The 20954-nt window shown below is 53.0% G+C and overlaps 1 protein-coding gene and 1 long non-coding RNA gene across 2 annotated transcripts in view; one reads left to right on the top strand and one right to left on the bottom strand.

The window, feature by feature from the left end:
* Positions 1 to 14033, top strand: part of LOC125935521 (uncharacterized) — a 77413-nt gene extending 63380 nt beyond the window's left edge. Inside the window, exon 2 of the long non-coding RNA XR_007461702.1 lies at positions 13894 to 14033. This is a non-coding gene — a long non-coding RNA (uncharacterized LOC125935521). The remainder of the gene's footprint in view (positions 1 to 13893) is intronic.
* TGFBI (transforming growth factor beta induced) overlaps positions 1 to 20954 on the bottom strand; it is a 58063-nt gene that overhangs the window by 16106 nt on the left and 21003 nt on the right. Inside the window, exons 3-6 of the mRNA XM_049649230.1 lie at positions 16504 to 19825; positions 11525 to 11623; positions 1683 to 1747; positions 247 to 407 (exon numbers count right to left, since the gene is read on the bottom strand). Coding sequence (XP_049505187.1) covers positions 247 to 407; positions 1683 to 1747; positions 11525 to 11623; positions 16504 to 16637 — 459 coding nt within the window. The 5' untranslated portion in view covers positions 16638 to 19825. The remainder of the gene's footprint in view (positions 1 to 246; positions 408 to 1682; positions 1748 to 11524; positions 11624 to 16503; positions 19826 to 20954) is intronic.

Below are 20954 nucleotides of genomic sequence, written 5' to 3'. Positions count from 1 at the left end.
CCAATGGCCCCACGCCTCCATTCTGCCAAGGACCTCTCCTCCGTGAGCACCAAAGTCAGTCTGCTGAGCTCAGTTGGACAGATGGGGCACTGGAGGCAACCTGGTGAGGTGTATTTTAACTCGGGTTCCCTGGCTTTCTCTGAGGGCTCAAGGAAGACGTTTCCTGAAACAGTGGGAAAGCACTAAAGAGCCTCATCCTTCATGCCCACAAGCACCCCCCTCTGGGAAGTAAGGCAGGCATCTCACAGCTGGCAAGGAAGCCCAGGCCTCGTTGCTGGGGGCGAAGATGGTGAAGCTGCCTGGCCCTTCCATCTCGGGCCTCAGCTTCTCTGTGCGGTCTGTGTACAGCTGGGTGGTGGTCGAGCCGACGACTCCCAGGGTCTCGTAAAGGTTTGAGAGAGGTAGGGCTGTGGGGGCAGAGGACAGAGGAGGCACAGGCTGTGGGGCCCACCCCAGGCAGACGGCCCCCTCCCTGGGCTGCAGAGAGCGTGGGTACAGCTGCAGGACAAGTGTGCGGGAAAGCCCAGACACGTCCACTGTGTCTCAATGTGCCTCAAGCTCGTCACGTGTGTCACACGCTTCTTAAGGCGCCTCCATAGGTCAAACGCCTCCCTACTCGGCCCCAACTAATTGGTAATTTTTCATCTTTTAGCCATACGCAAGATGAAGCTTCTGTTCCCAGACATTTAGAGAGTACCGGCAGGAATGGACGTCGGAAATAGATATCCTTATTTACACACCAGGCCTTCTGATTCATCTAGTTGTCCCAACCGGGTTCCTAATGGCCTCTACTAGAATGAAAGAGCATTACAGACCTTCCAGGTTCTTTGTATACTTACAAGCAATAAAATGTTATGTCCCACAAGGGGCCTTCCCCTCCCACAGTGAGCTCACCGTCCATTTCAACGGGCGCGAGGGAAGGCTCAGAGGCTGAGCTCCTCTCTGAGGCCATTCTCCCTTCTCCACTGCCTATTTCCCACTTGCCTTCTGCCTGAGTCTCCCACCATGCCAACCATGACCTCGAGACCTTGGTACCAACCAAAGTGCCCCTTCCTTTTAAGTCCGTCTCACATGCTCAACGAATCAACAGCAAGTATTTCATAGTTAAAACTCCCACTCTGCACAGCCCCTGGGGATATGCCTGATAGCTGATAAAATTCACAGGGGCCACACAGTCTTTGGCCATTGGTGGTTCCCTATGCCATTTCCGGGTGATCCTGCCTGGTCTACCGCTCTTCTTGTTGGACTGTGATGAGCCAAGTTCTGACAGAGGGAGGAGGGGTGGCTTCGTGCTCCAGCCTGGCTCTCTGGCAGAGCTGATCAGAAATCACTCCTAGCCAGAGACAACAAGGCCAGCAGCCCATGGCTGGGAGGCCAGCAGCCCATGGCTGGGAGGCCAGCACAGGCAGGCTGGAATTGGAGTCTGTTCCACTAGCCCCGTGAGGAGGTAAGCTTGCATAGGAAGGAGCAGGGCGGGAAGCTCCGTGTTCCCAGCTTCCATGCTCTGGCCCTCGCACGGAGCCCAGAACCAGAGAGCACGTGGGGAGCATGTCCATGCAGCCTTGTGTGTCAGACCCGCGCCACCCCCCACTCCGCCGTGGACACTGCTGTCTCTCACATGGGTGTTCCTCCCTCCCCATCTCCCTCCATCTGTACCAACGGGCCAGGCCTGGCTTACTCACCTGCAGGACAGCCCTTCTCTCCTGGCACCTTCTCGTACCCAGGGCAGCACTCATAGCTGATGACTCTGCAATGAGACACACGCATGAGGGGAAGGCGGGGCTCCCCTTCCCCTGGCTGTCATCAGTCCTCACTCCAGGAAGGGCGTCCACAGGCAGAGGAAGGGAAACGATGGTACAACACTGTACCGTCTTGGAGGAGATCATTCATTCTCAGTCCTATTTGTGCCTTTTGGAGCAAAGACCTTGTCACTCTTCCTCAGCTTTGTAGAATGTTCCTAATGGTCGCCATCCCTCCAGCAGTGGTGGCCTGTTCAATAGCAGGATTAGAAAAGAGCCCCACCAAGAACTTATCTCCAGCATAACTCATGGCGAACCCCATGGTTAGCGTTCTTGGGCCAGCAGGGAGGAGGAAGGGGAGCCCCGGACCTGTCCTGGCTGAGTCTGCCACTAACCAACTGGGACCTCCCTTGCCAGTCCTATCTCCTGACTCCGTTTCCTTATCTGTAAAACGTACGTGTGTATCTTCCAACAGTCATGGGATTCAGTCTCTCACAGTCATTTGCTCTCCAATTCGAGGACCCGGAAGGACAGTGTATAGATGATCATCAAGTTTTTCTGTCTTTACAATCAAACTCTAACACTTTTAAAGTTAAAGTAAAAACAAAGCTCTTTTTTCTCATTTCTTTAAAATAAGAACAAAATTTTAATCAATAAAAACATTTATATGGTTTCAAATTGAAAATATACAAAGGATTACATAGCAAAGTGTCCCCCACTCACCCCCATCCCTCAACCAATTCATCCTATCGTCCTTCCAGGACCACATCATTGATATCACCAGTTTGCAAGGTTCTTTGGTACCTGGATGAAAACAAGACTGGCAGTATACAATTTGTGGGTTGTGTGTGTGTGTGTGTGTGTGTGCGCTGTTGTTGTTGTTGTTGTTGTTATTGTTGTTTGGAGATAGAGAGAGAAAGAGAGAGAGCAAGCAGGGGAGGGTCAAAGACAGAAAGAGAGAGAAAGAATTCCAAGCAGGGTCCATGCTCAGCAGGTGTCACGACCCTGGGATCATGACCTGAGCCAAAATCAAGAGTCAGATGCTCAATCAGCTGAGCCATCCAGGCGTCCCTGGAAGTATACAGTTTTAAACTTTGAAATCATTTGGCAGAAAAACTTCTCTTCTCCCAATTCTGGCCAGTATATTATGGGACAGTTGTTGTCTTCTGGAGGTCTGAAACACACAGCTTCAGCTAACCGCATATTCTGGGGAACCAAAAAGACTGAGAATTCCAAGAAATATCATAAGGAAGTAAGTGTTCTAAAAGCTTACACCTAGGAAAGACTTGCTTCTGATCAAATCCCCAAGTTTTCTCGAAGACCACTCCTGCACTGGCAGTGAACACAGTCCTCTCTGGCAGCCTTGTAACCAGATGTGAGCAGCTATGCCCTGCCCCTTCCTTTCTTGTCCCTTCGGGACAGGAGACAATTCAGACTTGAATTCGGGTTTTGACACATAGGTGCTCACCACGGGGCTCTCATAGGATGTTTAATAACCTCGTTCAAAGACAGGCGGGCAGACGGGGGAGAAATGTGGGCTTGGGAGTTGGGGAGGCTGCTCTCTATGAGCCCAGGACATTCTGCTCTTATTAATTCAACTGGAGTCAGCTCAGGGAAGCCCTAGTGAGTCATGAGAAGATGAAGCCAGGTTCATCTGTCATCCAGGGGGTGTTTCAGAGACAGACCGACTAGGATTCTCAGGCAGCCGGGGAGCTACAGGAATCGCTTTACCAGAAATGAGTCAGTCCACTGGGAAATGGCTAAGGAGTGTCGAGCCACGCATATTCCTCTTTGCCCGGCTCCCTCCATCCTCCTGCCCACCCCATCCTCCTCCTCTCCAGCCTTCCCCTCATCCTGCTCCCTTCTAACCTCTTATCCCTAAACCCATAAGAGTTCTGCTTGTAAGGGCTAAATAGTCTCAGGACTCATGTCGACCAACCTACAATTTTATTTTCGGAAACTGAAGTCATCTTCTGCAACGAAAGTAAGATTTGACTGATGTGCAAAGGTATGCCACTGATTCTAAGGGCAGTGTGGTGTCATGGAAACAGTACTAGAGCTAGGAGACCTGGCTTGTGACCTCGAAAGTCCACTTCTCTCTCGGGGTCTCAGTTGCCTCATCTACAAAATGGGGTGAGGTTAAACTAGATGATATCCAAGGTTCATTCCAATCTCACACTCATGGTCCTAGTCCCTGGGAGTATTGTAGGGGGCAGAGAAGTTGTCTTTTGAAGGAGAGTGTCCGCTGGCTTCTCCCAGATACGTCTGGGAAGAGCTCCAAGCCTTGGGCCCATAGGTCCACAGGACACCCATACGTGGGATCCCAGGGCTCCTCTGATAAACGCCAGGGCTCTGTGGCTGGGGTTGGAGAGGTGGGATTACGGTCAGGTCCGCCAAAGCTTAGCTTCTTTCCAAAAGTGCTTGGGTGGCACTCCGTGAAATCAGAGTAGTACAGTTGGAGGATGGGTCTTCTCCTCAAAGCTCTTCTCATCCCGGGGCACCCTGTGCACCCTGTGCACATGGGTGCTGCACACTCCACACCCGGGAGCCCCCAGCTGTGCTGGCCAATGGATTCTCTCAGGGTATCCAGATGGAACCTTTTGAGTTCCATCTCAAAAAAACGAGAGAGCTCCACAGCTCAGGTGCCTCACCAGGATTTCACGGAGGACAGAGAAAAGCAACTCAAGTGTGCACTCACTAGTTTCTGTGGCCCCATATACACGGGCATGTGTGGGGGGAGTGGGTTCCATCGGGGAGAAACGGGGTTAAGCGTCTGGGAGGAGAGACCTACTTAAGCAGGAAAGTGTCAGCATGGAGAAGGATACTTAGGATGGAACCAGAGAGCTGCAAGGGTGTTCAGGGGGCAAAAGGGTTTCTTAAGATCACAGCTGGCTAGGGGGCGCCTGGGTGGCTCGGTAGGTTACGCTTCTGACTCTCGGTTTCCACTTCAGGTCATGATCTCACGGTTTGTGGGTTCAAGTCGTACCTTGGGCTCCGTGCTGAGAGCCTGGAGCCTTCTTGGGATCCTCTCCTTCCATCTCTCTCTGCCCCTCCCCCACTAGCACATATGCTCTCTCTCTCTCAAAAATAAATAAATGTTAAAAACAAAAAAAAGATCACAGAGACCTAGAACTCCCCTGGGATTTTATGGAGTCTAATCCCTTCTCCATTGCTTTTGGCAACATACAGATTGGGGGAAAGCAGACCTATCTGACATGAAGGGGACCCAGGGGCTCTCTCTGATGTGGCGAGAGCCTACCCTCATCAGCACCCTTCCCACCGTGCCTTGCCACGTGGGCTCTCTGCGGCCGTGTCCCACATCGGCTGGACGTGGGTCACCCCCAGCAGAGCTCAGTCCGCCAGCCGAAGGCTTTTTCCTGATTAACTGAGTGTGGCTCTGCCAGGAAGCTCTCTCCTCATCCTCTCGCCCTGCTGGTCTCCCCCGACTCCCGCTGCCACAGTCTGGCATCCTTGGCACTCCCTAGGTGCACAGGCACAGGCCATGCCCCTCACCCCCAGCCTGACAGCCTCCTGGGCCGAGACGCTGCCTCGGCTGGCAACTTCTCTACTCCCAACACTACCCCACAATACCAGCTCTTCTCAGGACAGGTCCGTGTGGCCCCAGAGAAGCAGAGGGCAGCTGGAAGTTGCAGACTGAGAAGACAGCCCACCGAGCTCCTGGACGAGCAGTGTCTGTTGTCAGCCCAGCGTGTGTCCTCCTTGGGCTCTGGCCCCGGGGAGAACACATGTGGGAAGATGTGGCTGGGGACCCTCACAGGCTCGTGCAGCTGATGCCGTCTCTCTAAGATGAACACAGGAAAGACAGACACTGTGGGGGCCTCCATCTGCGCCTCCCTAGTTTCTTGGCCTCCCTGTGCAGGGAGGACCATCTACTGGTCTCTGAATCAAATCTCATCAGCGAAAGCTGTTCTCAAGAGAGGCTCCTGGCTTTTCCTTGACCTAACACATTCCAGTAAGTAAAGACCTGAGATCAGAAAAAGAATATCCTCTAGGACCGTGAGACACTAATATTCTCCTTCCAGCTTCTCTGGTCAGAAGAACAATTTGAGGAAGAAGGTGAGGAAAGGGGCCCAATTTAGAGGGGCATTTAAAGGAGGAAGGCAAAGGCAGCATCGGTCCAAGGTCTAAGAATAGAGACAGTTGGGAGGCTCTCTGCCATTCCCCTCCAGAGTTACTCATGATCAGATAGACAGAAGCATTGGTACTTCTCTCTCCAAAGTCATTTTCCGAGCAGTTAATATAATAAGTTAAAACAATCACTCTCTCCAAGTGCACTGCACACTTCTGGCCGGCTGTCACGGCTGTGAACATCTAGGGACTAAGCAGACTCTGGAAGTAGGCGGAGCAAGGAACGCAGCCCGAGACAGAAGGTAAACTGCTCAATGTGTCATGATTTCCAAGCAGAATCACAGAGCAAACACAGCCCGGTATGGTCTAGACATCAGTTGTCCCTCCCCCGCCACCCCCCCACAGACTGCCCATGTGGAGTGGTTCCTTTCCTGTCCTCCTGGCTTGGAAACTCAGCTGAGCTTTCTTGAGCCCCCAGGACAAAATCAAAATTGTGAGCTTCCCCATGAAAAGGGCTTGTTTAACCTACTGTCCACCATCAAAGGCCCCATCACCAACCAGCGTCCAGCTTGGTTCATGAGGAAGACAGCACCTTTAAATTTTTTTTAATGTTTATTTATTTTTGAGAAAGAGAGAGGCACACTGCAAGCAGGGGTACGGGCAAAAAGAGAGAAGATACAGAATCCAAAGCAAGCTCCAGGCTCTGAGCTGTCAGCACAGAGCCTGACGTGGGGCTCGATTTCACAAACCTTGAGATCAGAACCTGAGCCAAAATCAAGAGTCAGACTCTCAACCAACTAAGCCACCCAGGTGGCCACTGATCATATCACATCGTGATAGATGAATCCCCCATCACACATCTATAGCACTTAACAGACAGGGCCTGCATCAGCTACCCATTGTTGCAGTAACAAATAATCCCACACTTAGTGACTCAAAACAACACACATTTATTGTCTTACAATTCTGGATGTTAGAGCCAGAAAGCGGCCTTATGAGGCTAAAACCAAAGGCTGCATTCCTTTTAGACGCTCTAGGGGGATATCTGTCTTTTCCAGCATCTGGAAAAGCTGCGTGCACTTCTTGGCTTGTGATCCCATCACCCGAACCTCACTTTTAATTGCACCATCTCCTTCTCTGACTCTGCCCTCCTGCCTCCCTCTTAAAAGGACCCTTACGATTATACTGAGCTCACCAGATAACCCAGGATAATCTTCCCCCCTCAAGATCCTTCACTTAATCATGTTGGCAAAGGCTCTCTTTTTCCTGGTCAGGTAACACTGTTACAGGTTCAGGGATTAGGATGTGGACGTCTTTAGGGGGGTGTTATTCACCTACCACAGGACATTACCCCAGATGGTACAAGGATTCATGTAAATTCTCACCCAAGCAAAATTCCCTGGCGGCTAACCTGCCTCCTTGGAATTTACAGAGTGGGAGAGGACCTTCAGGAAAACCTGTACGGCCAATGTGTCCGGTGAACCCCCTGTGTTTGCTCTACGTCCGATCTCAGTTATTTTGAAGTGGTTTATCCCAGGTGGCTACACAAGGAACATCAAACAAGGAAAGAAGTGCCACTGTGGGCCCGGGGACAGCCTGGCGTCCCTGGACCATCCTCTTCTTTTTCCTCATGGGACCAAGGCTGTGGGATACAGGACGGGGAGGAACAGGAGGGCTCTTGTTCAGCTTCCCTGCAGATGTCCCTGGGTGCCCTGACAACGTGAGACCTACTGGAAACGGCTCTGCCCGCTGACGGAAAGGCTCGGCCATACCCCCACTGCCTTGGGTGCTGCAGCCTTAACACAGTGCTGAAGAAGTATTCATACTTCAGCCCCTGGGCAAAGCAACGCTGCTCCCAGAGAAAGGGGTGTGCCCCGCCAGCTCATCTTGGCTTCGCGGAACCGGCTGCTGAGCTCGTGAGATGTGTTACTCACAAAATAACTTCAAGACTCTTAGAATGGACAGCTACCACTCTTAACTGCCGGCTCCCCTGCCGGCCCTGTCTGTGCCACGTTTATGATGCCTGCGCTCCAACGATGACTGCTACGTCCCCGTGATGTCAACTCTGACCTGACTTGGCCGTTAAGCAGGCCTCCGTCTCCTGGGGCTCGCACAAAGGAGGTCTGTTGAGAGGCGGCGAGGTTTCCTGACCACTGTTTCCTGCAGCATTGCTCAAGCCGCTGCATATAAAGTTTTTACGGTGACTGATCAGACTGGGGCCTGAAATCACGGAATGGGATGCCGTCTCCCCCCAAACCCTCTTTGCTCGATTAGCTATTGTATCGTGCTGGTGCTCTTTAGGACCTGAAATAAAAGCTCATGTGAATTTCCAAGTAATAAAATTCACTCAAGTCGCTAAATAGGGGCCCACTGGTAACCACTTCCTGTAATAAAATCCATATGGCAGGCTAGACAAACAGCACCAAAGACTCAGGTTCTTCTCTTTTTGGAAATGCAGCAAAACCTCCGTCTGACAATGTCGTGTCCTTTGACTGGAGGACAGTGTGTGGCCAGCCCCCTTCCTTCCTCCATGGAGTTGGAATCCAGGGCCTCCAAGCATCCAAGTGGCTTCAGGGTCCCGGGTCTCTGTGTGACTGGACACTGCAAAGTCTTCACCCCGAGGCCCTGGGTTTAGTGCCACTTGTCTGCTTTCAAGTTTAAACTCTTCCTCCAGACTTGGGCCCCTTGGTGACCTGGGCTGCCTCCTTCCCCGAGACGCTTGGCTTCCTTTCACCCCAACACACACCTCTGCTCCAGCCTCTTCCCTAAAAATTCTCACTGCCCAAGTCGGCCCCATGCTGAGACGGTCCTCTCTGCTCCAACCACAACTATGTTCCCCATTTCCCACTCTCGTCTTCACCCAAACAAATGCACCAAGGGACCCATTTTGGCTGGAGGGACCCCTTGTCAGCGCCAGCCAACACAGCCCTCTGCCCCTCCCTTCGTGGCCACCTATGGCGCTGAATTCCTGGGGGTCAGATGGTAGCTCTCTCTCTCGGGTCTCGGTCCATGTACACATGTGAACCGCAAGCCTGCTCCTTCTCAGTCTCTGAGAATGGGGACGCGTTCTACTGCCTCCCCTTTCCCTGCCTGAGGCCTCTGGACCTCTTCCAAGTCAGCTCCTCCGATGTTGCATGTGATGTTCCAGGAAGGGACCCTCTTGTCCCGGATCATGAAGTTTTATATCAATTCATGGTTTCCTATCCTCATTTCCTGTTTTTGAAGTCGCCCAAAGCAAAGGCCACATGGAAGAGTTGAATGTGCACGCAACCCCTTCTGCCTCTGCAGGACCGGGTCAACGGCTGGGGCTGGGCATGGGGCGCCGCATGACTCCACGCTACACCTCACTTTCCCCCCCACAGCCTAGCCGCCCATTCCCTATCTACCCCAGGCTTCCCCTATGCTCACTGGCGTAAGGTTGCTGTGCTACCACATCACCACCTCCTTAAAGCCAGACCTTCCCCGAGGGAAGAATGGGCCATCGAGAACATTTGCCAACACACAGCTATGCGGCCTATGCCCTGTCCTGTTACATAGATGAGAAGGGTGTAGGTACTGACAGCCAATAAGCCAAGGTTATGACTCATCGTTGACAGGGGTATCAGCCGGGAACTGCTGAGGAACGTTACCCAGCTACGGTTAACTGGTCAGGCAAATGCTTCTACACAAGGCTGAACAAAATACCACAGCCAACACCACTACCACTCCGAGGCCAACTTGACATTACAGGTGGCTCTCATCTTTAGGGAAACCAGCACTAACAAAAATGTGCAACTCTTGAAACCCAGGGCTCCGAGATGTAGAAGGGCTATTTGCTTGGTACAGGTCTTTGGTCACCTTCCAAGAAGCAATTATGTGCGGCCTACCTCTATGCTTAATTAAGTAATTAATTCACTGTTACATCGAGTAGATAATACACACACATGGGAAAAATCAAACAATACTAAAGACTTTCTTGTTGTTTGTGTAACAAACACCGTGGAAGGACACCATGGAAGGATGTATGGTATAGAATTTGCATTAATCTCTTTTTGTCCACGGCAGCAAACACTGCTGGGTGTTTACTCAACTGAACCCAGAAGGTACGTCCTCTTAGTTCACTCAGCCCTTACCTTTGAGGCTGGGTGTGGTCAAGCGAGAGCCAGCTGTCATGGATCTGCCCTTGACAAGCTCCCAGGGAGCTGCCAGTCTCTCCCCTGCTCTGCCATGAGCCCTAATTTCTCCTGATTCATACCAGGATTGATAATTGCCTAAAGCAGTCAGGGTCACAGGCTGGGATATTTCTTTTCTATGTACATTTTCAGGAAAGAGCATTTTCCCTTCTTTCGCAGGTTATGAAGCCGAAGGAGACGTCTACTCAAAAGCAATGTCGCAAGCAATACATTTAAAATTCCCTAACATGGGAAAGAGTTCAAGAGAGTGGCTTAGAAGCTCTTAATCCTCCTAGTATGCAGACAAGAGGAAGGTCAGGCCCTCAAAAGTGGCCCAGGAGGTTTCTCATAGCACTTCTTCCTGTCTGTAGCAGAGAGCCAGCTTTGAGATCGGTTGACTGTTGGTGCCAAAACAGATTAAGCCTCCTAGGAATTCTGTTAGGACATGCATGCCACCCTGTTTCCACCAGGCAGCACAACTGGGGCGAATGCCACCTCCCTGGATGCTGACAGAGGCACTGAAAAGCCCTGTTGTAACCACACTGGTCCACACCCCATTGGCACTCTCACCACTGTCTGCATGGCCTAGATCTGCAAATAACAGCAGGTAGCATTTACTGAGCATTTACTATATGCAAGGCACCTTATTCAGCCTTAAATGCATTCCTTCATTCGATCCTCATGATGACCCTGTAAGGCAGTCCTTTGTTGTTCCCATTTGACAGATGAGGCAACTGAGGGTTCCAACGGTGAAGCTGCCTGCCCAACTAAGTGGCACAGCCAGCATCTGAAGCAAGGAAGCCTGAGCCTATGTTTTTAACACGTTTGCTGCCTCATAACATGCATGTTTCTAGGCATCCAGTCTTTTGGGGGTGTTTACCTTATGACTGCAGAGCAGGAGTGCTGTGTAAGTTCACCAGTGGGCTCTCTTTCCTAGAGACACAGGCCAGTGGCATCTCTACTGACTCTGTACCACTTGGTGAGTATTGAGAAGCATGCCCACACATACATGCACACACACACCATGGTTCACGCTGCTTATAATCCCACAGCAGCCCTGAAGAATGTATCCAAGTCTTGTCAGGAGCCTTAAAAACGCAAACCAAAGTTGGCCAGCCTCCTGGGGCACCTGCGTGGCTCAGTCGGCTAAGCATCCGACTTCAGCTCAGGTCACAAACTCGCTGTTCATGGGTTCGAGTCCCACGTCGGGCACTGTGCTGACAGCTCAGAGCCTGGAGCCTGCTTTGGATTCTGGGTTTCCCTCTCTCTCTCTGTTCCTCCCCTGCTTGCACTGTCATTTTCCCTCTCTCTCTCAAAAATAAAGATTAAAAAAAAGAATTAAAAAAAAAAAAAAGTTGGCCAGCCTCCTAAAAGCGCCCCTCCCCAGGACACAGCTGTGTGACACGTTTGCACACGCATCTGCTTGACTCCTTAGGCAGCCTAACCTTTCAGAAGGCCGGCCCTGGCCCAGGGGCCCTGCAACTGGCTTACGTGCAGTGTGCCCTCTGAGGTGGCTGGCAGTCTCGAGTGCTTACAGATACTCACGTTGATTTGCCACAGATCTTCCTCTGGTACCACTGCTTGCAGTTGGTGAAGTACTTCTTGTTGGTGCCGATGAGCTTCTGCACAGCACACACGTTGGGGCTGAAATAAAAGCAGTGGTGTCAGCAGGACGGTCGGCACCTCTACCCGACTACCATGTCCTTCCCGCCATGTGGTTCTTCCAGGGTCGTTAGAATGTTCTAGAATGGGTCGTTAGAATGTTCTAGAATTGTCATGGGAATGTATTAGAATGGGTCATTAGAATGTTCTAGATATGGAGAAGGCACAGTCATGTCAGTGTTGGGACCTGCGGGGTGGCTCGGGGGCAGATACTCTCTCCCTTGATTTCGAGCTCCCCTGCAAGTTTCCTACCAAATTAAACCCTGTCAAAGTGTATCTCCCACACTGACATAATTTCATGGAAGTATCCTTCTTTGACATAGGTAGTGGGTCCGTGTAAATAAAAGCATCTTAACATTTTTAGATCAGATTACAGATTGAGAAAGCTAGCTATGTAGTACGTTTGTGAAGCCAGGCAGCTTTGAGAGAAGCCCCCGGCCCTTCTCTGCACCCCCAAACCCCTCTGAGACAAAATGTCCACAGGCTCTAACTGGGCATCCCAGTGCACATAGCCAGCCCCTCTGTCATGAGAGGAGGCCCAAGTCTGAGCCCAGCACCTCCTAGGCAGCTCCACACAGACACACTCCACATCCCTAAGCCAGGAGCCTGGCTCTGAATACTACTATGCTGGCTGAGGTGAGGACCTTGGTAGGCGACACTCTCCCAATGGACTCTCAGCCATTCACTAGTTAGACCCCTGCCTGAGTCCACTGTCCCCAGAAAGCCTCCCTCCAGTGTCCCAGGCGACCCTCTCCTGTGCAAATCTACCCCAAAATACGGCCCTTGTTTGATGCTTGGTACCAAACAGAATCCAAAACTGATCAGAGTACATATCTTTCTTCTCTCCAATTACCCCCCCAAAGACCCTTGAGGGTAGGTGCGCTGCCTTGTTCTCACTTTTACGTTCTACATGGGGCCCAGCCCTGGGTCAGGGTGAAGAAAGAGCTTGGAAATGACCTTGCTGAAGATACTGTTGCTGGGACCACCCACTCGGAGGAGTTCTCGGGAACGCTGGAAAAGCTCAGTGCAATGCCCAGGGTTCTCTTGAGAAGCCCCCCTTCCCAGAGCTGGGGTGGGGGGGTTTGTTGGTGTGTCTTTTAACCAATGTATGGAGTCATGACCCAAACCATGCTCAGGCCACGCAGTGGCAGGATCTTCATTAGGAGCCCCGGGGGGAAAGGAGTTAGCTGTGTAGCGGGAGACAATTGGGAGGGGGTCTTCCTGACCTGAGGCAGGAAGTTCCTCGGCTGAACCACAAATCGGAGGAAAACAAAGCGAAGAGACTGAGGGCTTCCACAAAACCTCTGTGTCCTGAGAGATTCAGGTGTCATTTTTATATATCACCTCCTCTGTTACTTTAAAAACGTGCTTAGCAATCATCACTTGCTGTCAGGAAGCCATGGGTACTGCAGCAACAGCTACACCTACCATCCCCATCATATCAGCTGCAGGAACGTGGTCAGCTCTCAAAAAGTCAGAATCGGGTTATTAGGTAGGAGGGCGCACTGACCTTTTGCTTCTCTGCCCTCTCTCTTCTACCATATGGAGGTCACTTCTTTGTCCAGTTTGTGGCTTAGGAGGCAAAGGTGCACGGGCCAAGGAGGCACACTAAATATTCGTGAGTCGGCATAAGAAGCGGAGGGCAAGGGAAGTCGGGGGGGGGGGTGGCAAATCACAGGCTGGCAGGGAGGTAAGCCCGTGTCCCCTTAGTCCTAGCTGGGTCTGACCAGATGCCCAGAGGATTCTAACCGAAGCCACCTTGCTCCTCTGTTTGCCGCCTGGGATTCACAGGTTACAGCCGTCCCCAAATAACCCCTGGAGAGTCCCCACTGGCACACTCCAGCCCTAGGTACTGTTTATTGCTGTACAACCTCAGAAGTTCTTCTATCTGCCCAAGCAGGAAACAATTACTGTCGATGAATTCCCTGCAACTTTCCGTAGGCGGCTGGCGAATCTTCAGTGAGTCTCTTGTGGATGTGGCTCTGACATTCCTCTGTGGAGTGAGTTTCCACTGCTGCGGCCCCTTTGAGACAGGAGCAGAGGCTGGGGGTGGCTCCCACTCACAGCAGCGGGGGGAGGGGTGGGCTGTATACACAGGAAATCTAGGCTGAAGTTTAATAGAAATGACCTAGCCATTTCTGGGCCCTCTGCCTCCAGCACAACAGTTCTGCTGTTCAACTTGGATTTGAAAATCAAGTGCTTCTTGGGGCACCTGGGTGGCTCAGTTGGTTAAGCGTCCAACTTCAGCTTAGGTCACGATCTCCTGGTGTGAGTTCGAGCCCCACATCCGGCTCTGTGCTGACAGCTCGGAGCCTGAAGCCTGCTTCAGATTCGGTGTCTCCCTCTCGCTCTCTGCCCCTCCCCCACTCCTGCTCTGTCTCTCAAAAATAAATAAACATTAAAAAAAAAAAAAAAGAAACTCAAATGCTTCAGGAAATCCAGTCCAGTTTTGGATGTTGGAAGTCAGAAGTGCAAATGCGTTTCTACTTCTCTGTCTGTATTTCTTTTCCCCTCCCTGTAGCGACATGGATGCAGCTGGGAGTCAAGAGATCACATCACAATCTCTACTCTCCGAACAGCTTCCCGTGTTGGGACTAAGTCACTCCAACCCACTAAGCTGCAGTTTCCCCACCTGTAAGATGGGAACACGAACAACAGATCTCCCGCGCTGTGGTGGAGATGGGGGTGTGGGGTGATAAAACGCTGTCCGTGGGCAAGGCACACTTCCTAGTTCTCCTTCATGTCTTGGAGCATGCCGCATTGCCTGAAAAGAGCAGATTTTTCTTCCCTCTCTGCCACTTCTCACTTTGAATGAAGGGTTGGGGCTTCAACAGGGTTACCCATTTTGCACAGGGTGCCACACCTATGTGCAAGGCCAGGCAGTCCCTCGGAATTTTCAGGGACAGTTAGATCACAGTAAATGCAACTGTGCCTGCAAGCGTTTGGTCACAGTTCACCTGCCTGCACACCCACACTTTACTGGGAAGGGTGCGTGTGTGTGACTTCCCAGACCATTCTCCCCATCCCAGATCTCTATAGGCCTTCCTAGAGGCCTTCCTTTGCACCCCCCAAGAAGCAAAACAACAGGATTGGCCTGCAGGGGCATGGGGAAGAGGGGTGCAGAGGCAGTTGAGCTAATATCTGAAATCCATAACAAAGAGCACTCGCCTTAAAAAAAAAAAGTCCTATTTTTCAGTTGGTCATTGTCTCTTCTGAGCTCTGAAGGGAAGGAACTTCTCTATGGAGATGACTCTTGGTGGAGCCCTGACAACACCTTTGGGGAAGCCTCACTGTGGTGTGCATGGAGATCCCACTCTGGGGGACAGCACTGCTCGGCATGCTATCGGGACCTTCTCCTGACTTAGTGGCTAACATACAGAAGGAACAGAAACCTCCCAGGCAGACTGCGGCACCCAAACAGAACATGCTTCTTTGGCAAGAAAGGCAAGAGAGGAAAGGTGAGCTGGGCAGAGACAATGAAGATGCCAGTCGCACACATTTTGACTTTTACGTCTCTTATGATCCCCCTCAACTTTTTGAGCTGCCCCCCTCACCCTTCTGTACACACAGCCACAGTCGAAGGTGATTCTCCCCCTTCCCTAAAGACCCCAAGACATTCTCCTGTGCTCTACTCTTTCCAGGAGGGCACTGAGGCCACAGCTCACCCTGCCAGTCTGCAGAAATCCCCCTCCCCGCAGCCCTGGGCACCTGAAAGGCCAGGTAAGCCCAAGGCAGAGGGAACTAGGACAATTGCTCTCTGTGGGGGGGCAGCCGGCACCCACCCCTGGAGCACTCCTAAGGGTGGAGAGCCAAGGCATGGTGAGGCCTCTGAAGTCACCTGTAGTCACCCCCAACAGTGAGTTTTGACCTGAGTACAGGTCTGCCCAGTCATGTGGCAGCCTGGGCACCACCTGGGTTCAAATGCCAGACCCAGTGGCATGACTCTATCCACGTATGGTTTTACTTACTTGTGAAAAAAGAGTTGGTGCAACGGGACGGGCTGGAAACTATGGCAAAGCCCGGGTGAGTGTGAAGCGGGATGGTCTAGTCTGGGATGTAGAAATATCACCTGTCCCTGCCTGGGTCTAGGCTGGTGTCTTTACCAGGTCAGACCCTCTGCCTGGGTTTGCCTCCTTCAGCCAACACATCAGTGTCAGTGTCTCAAAGGAATATCTGTGAGATCATGTGCCACATTTATGATCCCAGTTAGTGTTTTAAGGCAGATTCCAGTGTTGGCTCCAGTGCAGGACTAGAGAAAAGGGATGTGTCCTCTCTGGACTCAGTTTCCCAGTCTACACAGCGTGGGTGAGGCCCACGGAATTCTGCTCTTCATCTGGCAGGGGAGGAGGTGCCGCTCGGCCCCTGGGGTGCCTGGTGAGCACTGCCTGGAGCCAGGTGGTGGGCGCGGAGCCTGACCAGGTGAACAGGAGCCCATGGGCTTTGGACTGTGCCACCTTGTGCGGCTCCAGTGCCACATCTGTAGGCGCTCTCCGGACAAGGCCCTGGCTGCACTGGACCATGTGCCCTGCCGGGTGGGCTTCCTCTCTGCCCTGGCCACCTTTCCACGGTTATTCTGGGCACGGCCGCCAACTCCCCCTTCCTACCCCTGGGAGAGGAAGCTGAAAGCCTCGGTCGTCCGGTGCTCTTGTCCCGAGGGCCGGTGTTGCCGCTCAGTTCTCCCACCCCTTCCTCTACGAAGCCCGTGCCACGGGCTTGCCCTCCAGGTCCCCCACCTCCTTCTCTCACCCGGTGCAGGGCCGGTCCCTCCGGCCTCCCCGTGCTGCCTGCTCGGCGTTTTTGCGCTCTGTCCCCTGCGCCCCCGGCCCGTCCCGCGGCCACCCCCGGCGCGGCGGCCGGCTTACCCGTGTTGGCGGCCCCGGAGCCGGCTGTGCTGCAGCACCAGCTGGTAGGGCGACTTGGCGGGGCCCGCCAGGGTGGCGGCGGGGCCCAGGGCCAGCGCCAGGGCGAGGGGCAGCAGCCGCAGGAGGAGCGCCATGGAGCGAGAGGACGCGGACCTCGGGAAGTGAGAGCGCCGCCGCCGCGGGCCAGGTTAAGTAGGCGGCGAGCGGGAGGGAGCGGCCGCGAGGGGCGGGGAAGCCGGGCGCCCCCGCCTCCGACCCGCCGCCCCCGCTGCGCGGCACCCCCGCAGCCCCAGGCCCGCGCTCCCCGCTGCGCCCTCCCCGGGGCCACGGGTCATCCGGCAGCGCAGCGGGTGTGGGGGGCTGGCAGCGGGGACAGCGTGGCGGGCGGGGCGGTGGTGTGCTGGGTTCCTCACACGTCTCTGTCCTCCAGGCCCGCAGCTTGCCCAGCTCCGAGGTCCCTCCCTGGTCTGAGGCTACAAAACTCTGGGGGAGAGGGGTGACTGACGGGCACCGCTGATGCCCACCGCACTCCCATCACACTCGGCCTCTGCATTTCGGGAAGAGCACTCACCCCAGGGCTTGCTAACTGGCAGACAGATAAGGAGTAAACCTTATGCCTGCCAGAAGCTAAAAATACATGGGGCAGGTTTTGTTAGACGCTAAGCTACCCTTGGAAACCCTGGAGAAGGGTGGGGTCCCTTGCCTTGGTACACACTCATTCTCTTTAAGTAAACGTCTCTGCAGCACCACGCGCCAGATGGATGCTGTGAAGAGATGGAAGAAGGGGCAAGATTCCTGGCCCGGAGCAGCGCAGAGTGCCTAAGCAGACAGTCACATGGGAGGGAGCTAAGTATCCATCCAAACACCTATTAATCACCCACCAGTTACCTGGCACCGGTAGCCCTGGGGAGACAGAGGCATGCTAGCAAAGGAGATCGAGGCTCTTTCTGAAAAAGCTCACCGTTTAGAGATCCCTGAGCCAATACCCTGCCATGGAGAGTGGCAGCTGGGGCCTGGGGGGCTGGGAGGAGACCCTTGGCTCTATGGAAGTGACACCTGTTCCTCGGCCTGAGGGTGAAAAGGAGTTAGCCAGGTAACCACGGCATGCATTCAGGAACAGGGAGGTCAAGGAGAGAGGAAGCGGGATGACACGTCACAGGACCCAGACCCAAACTAAGAGTCATGCAGGTGACGGAAAAGCAGGCAAGTGACATGATCAGTGTCAGGAACAGGCTGGGAGAGGCCCAGGCAAAACAGGGCGAGCCTGGGGTGGGAAGGTCAGGTGACTAGGAGGGGGACCATGTAAGAGCTGGACCAATAGTGGTGGAGGTGGGCATTCAGAGAGGCGGACAAACTCCAGGGGTGTGGAGGAGGTAACACACTCAGCAAGACTTGGACGCTGTACGTAAGAAGGGGAGAAGGAGGAGGCACAATGACTAAGGTGCTCTTGGCATGGGCATCTAGGCGGGTGGTGATACCATTTTTAGAATAAGGGACACGGACCGGGTTGCAGGTTTGCCAGGAGAGGGTAAGTGGTTTTGGATCCTCTCAGGTTGATGTGCTTGTGACTCATCCAGGTGGAGGGTCCCACAGACAGCTGGATGTGGGATGTGGCTCTCTGGGGGGGCTGGGGTATGGAGATTCCCACGTGGGCGTCACCCTGGGCCTGCATGAAATTGAAGCTGCAGGAGTCCCTGAACTCTGGGGGAGGGCAGGCAAAGCAGCAGGTGGGTGACGGCAATGATGGGGAGGAGGCAGGGCACAGAGCAGTCACCAGGCAGGTGGTGCAGCTGATAGAGGGACAGGAGATGGGGAGTGTGGAGCTACACTGGGGAGGGGGCCCCGCAAGGAGGGGCTGTTAGCAGCACTACTGTATACATGACAGACTCAGCCTGCCCCGTTACAGAGAGCCCCTGGGGACCTGGTTGTGGGCAGCAGGATGGCTGAAGCCAGACTGCGGTGGTTGGAGTGGTGGCACGAGTATGGAGTAGAGAAGATTCTTCTCAAGAATCCTGTCTGGGAAGGGAAGGGGAGAGTCAGGACGGAGGTCAGGTGAAGACAAAATTAAGAGAGGCTTGTACATGTTATAATGCTAATGGAAAGGAAGAAGAAAGGGAAGAAGGGGTCATCAGAGTGTGGGGTGCAAGGAGAGGAGGGGAGCAGAGCAGTTGAGGGCCGGGGGAAGGGGCAGGAAGAGCTATTGGGGGCCTGACTTGGGGGAACAGAGGGAGTCGAGAGGGGAGGACAAGTTGCAGGGAGATTTCAGGGTAGCCTTGACTAGACTTGGAAACCCCGTGGGCACTGGAGGGTAAGGGAGGGAGGGGGGTAGACAGAGTTAACCAAGGCTTGAGGCTCAGATGACTGGATACATGACGAGCACCCCGGGAAGGGCACACTGAGGTGCCTGTGGGGAGTGAACCACGAGTCTGGGTGTGTCCACATCATGCCTTCTGGGCCCCCTGCATTTCCAGATGGAGAGGCCCAGGACAGACCTGCCCTCACAGGGCCGGAGGCCAGGGGAATCCTGAGGCCTGGAGATGCAGATTTGAGTCAGCACACCAGCAGGTGGTGGCCAAACCGTGGACTAGGTGAGCTCTCTGCAGCTCCTGCGTTGGAAAAGACAAGGAGGAAGAGCAAGGGGACGGGAGGTGAGGAAGCAGGTCCAAGCTTGCGGAAGGATCCATCTGAGAGGTGGAGAGGCAGGCAGAGAAGAAACCCTGAAGGGAGGCCAATGGAGAGGAGGATTTCACAGAGCTACCACCACTGTCAGCTGGGGCACAGAGTTCCAGCTGGATCCTATCACTAAGCGGCTTCTAGCCTCTGGCTGGCACTCAGGAAGCCAAAGACCAGAAGGCTATAGTTTCCGGGAAACCCCACTTGTGTCTTCTGCCCTGAAGACCAGGAGGTGATCTGGAGTGGTCCTGACATTGACCTTCCCTGATGCCCTCCTTGTCTCCTCCCCTCCCCACCTCCCCAGAAGGGAGGGTTGGGACATTCACTCTGCTGGCTAGCTGTGGGGGCCAGGCTCAGCGCTGGGACCTCTGCCACTTTGGGGAAAATATTCCCTTTGCCTATCTCTGTCCAGATGAGGCTCATTCTGCTCACTGGGGAGCACTATCAAATACACACTTCAGTCTGGAATAAATGCACTTTCCTGAAAACAAATTTCTGAGAGAGGAAAATGTCTCTCCTGCTGCCCTAGGTTCTGGGTTTGGGCCCCTACGATTTAGCTCCACTTTATCTATGAATTCTTTCCTCATCATGGTGCTTATTATCATTTCTTTTTTCTTTCTTCTTCTTCTTTTTTTTTTCTTTCTGGACCCTGTGGGAGAAAATCCAGAGATTAGCATAGGAAGAACTATTTTGGTGATTTTCCCATCAAAAAATCCTATCTGCTGACTTTCTGCTCAGCCAGTGGTCAAGCAAAGAGAGAGGTATTTTTGGCAATGGCCCCACTCACTGAGTCAAGATGGATGGCCTCTCAGATCACCAGCTGGGAAGGCTGCATTGGCTGGGCTGAGGTCTGAGCACACAGCAGCCTCCATGGTTTGGCATCTGAGTGTGAGATGCTGTAAAATAACTCCTTTAAAAATTTGGGGTGGCTTTGACCAGAAGGGTAAGGTAAGAAACAACAGGAAGTTTCTGGGAAGGAAAGGGAGGAAGCAGCCCTTGGCAATTTCACTTAATGGTTCAGGTTTGCAGCTGGTTCACGTTTGTCCCCACGCCAGGATCCACCATGTAGACAGCCAGCCTTGCCTGAGTAATGACACCAGTATAACAAAGCTGTTGAGTACAGGCTCTGGAGGCAGATGGCCTGAGTTCAAATCCCAGCTCCTTATAAGCTGTGTGGTCTTGGGCAAGCTGGTCAATTCCTCTGAGCTTCAACTGCTACTTATCTCATAGAGATGATCATCAAAACTACCCCACAGGACTTAGGGTAGATTATAATATAACTCAAGTCAAGTGGTTGATGCATATGAGATGCTTACTTCTCCCCAGTAACTGTTTTATATAATAGAGGTCACTGAGTAGCAACTCTAGAAGCGATCATGTGAAAATGATCTTTTAATTAATTTCAAGCAGAACGTTTCTCTGTTTCAACATGACTGCTTGGCACAGGACATTAGGAAGCACTCAAAGAGATCCAAGCCCAGGCTTGAAATTTCCCCCGGGGCTGGAGCATTAGCTGCATCGCAGTTTTAGGGAAGATGCATCTTGTGTGTAAGAGCCCGGGAGCCCTGCTTTCCCAGCCTAACTCTCCCTGTAGCAAGATTTACGGGCTTTGGAGCCAGTCAGGTAATGTTGCTGTAAAACTTCCCTCATCTGTAAAACTAACATTCGATGACTTGAGTTTTTCCATGAGCTCAGTAAGAGATTACAGTAATATTTCATTGACTGTTTAGATGTAAGTAAAAAATAAATCCCGTTCTTGCCCACCACTGCCCCTCTCG

The sequence above is a fragment of the Panthera uncia genome (assembly GCF_023721935.1).
Source record: "Panthera uncia isolate 11264 chromosome A1 unlocalized genomic scaffold, Puncia_PCG_1.0 HiC_scaffold_17, whole genome shotgun sequence".
In the NCBI taxonomy this organism is placed as follows: domain Eukaryota; kingdom Metazoa; phylum Chordata; class Mammalia; order Carnivora; family Felidae; genus Panthera; species Panthera uncia.
Note: the sequence above shows the minus strand (reverse complement) of the source record. Positions and strands in the feature narration are given on the sequence as shown.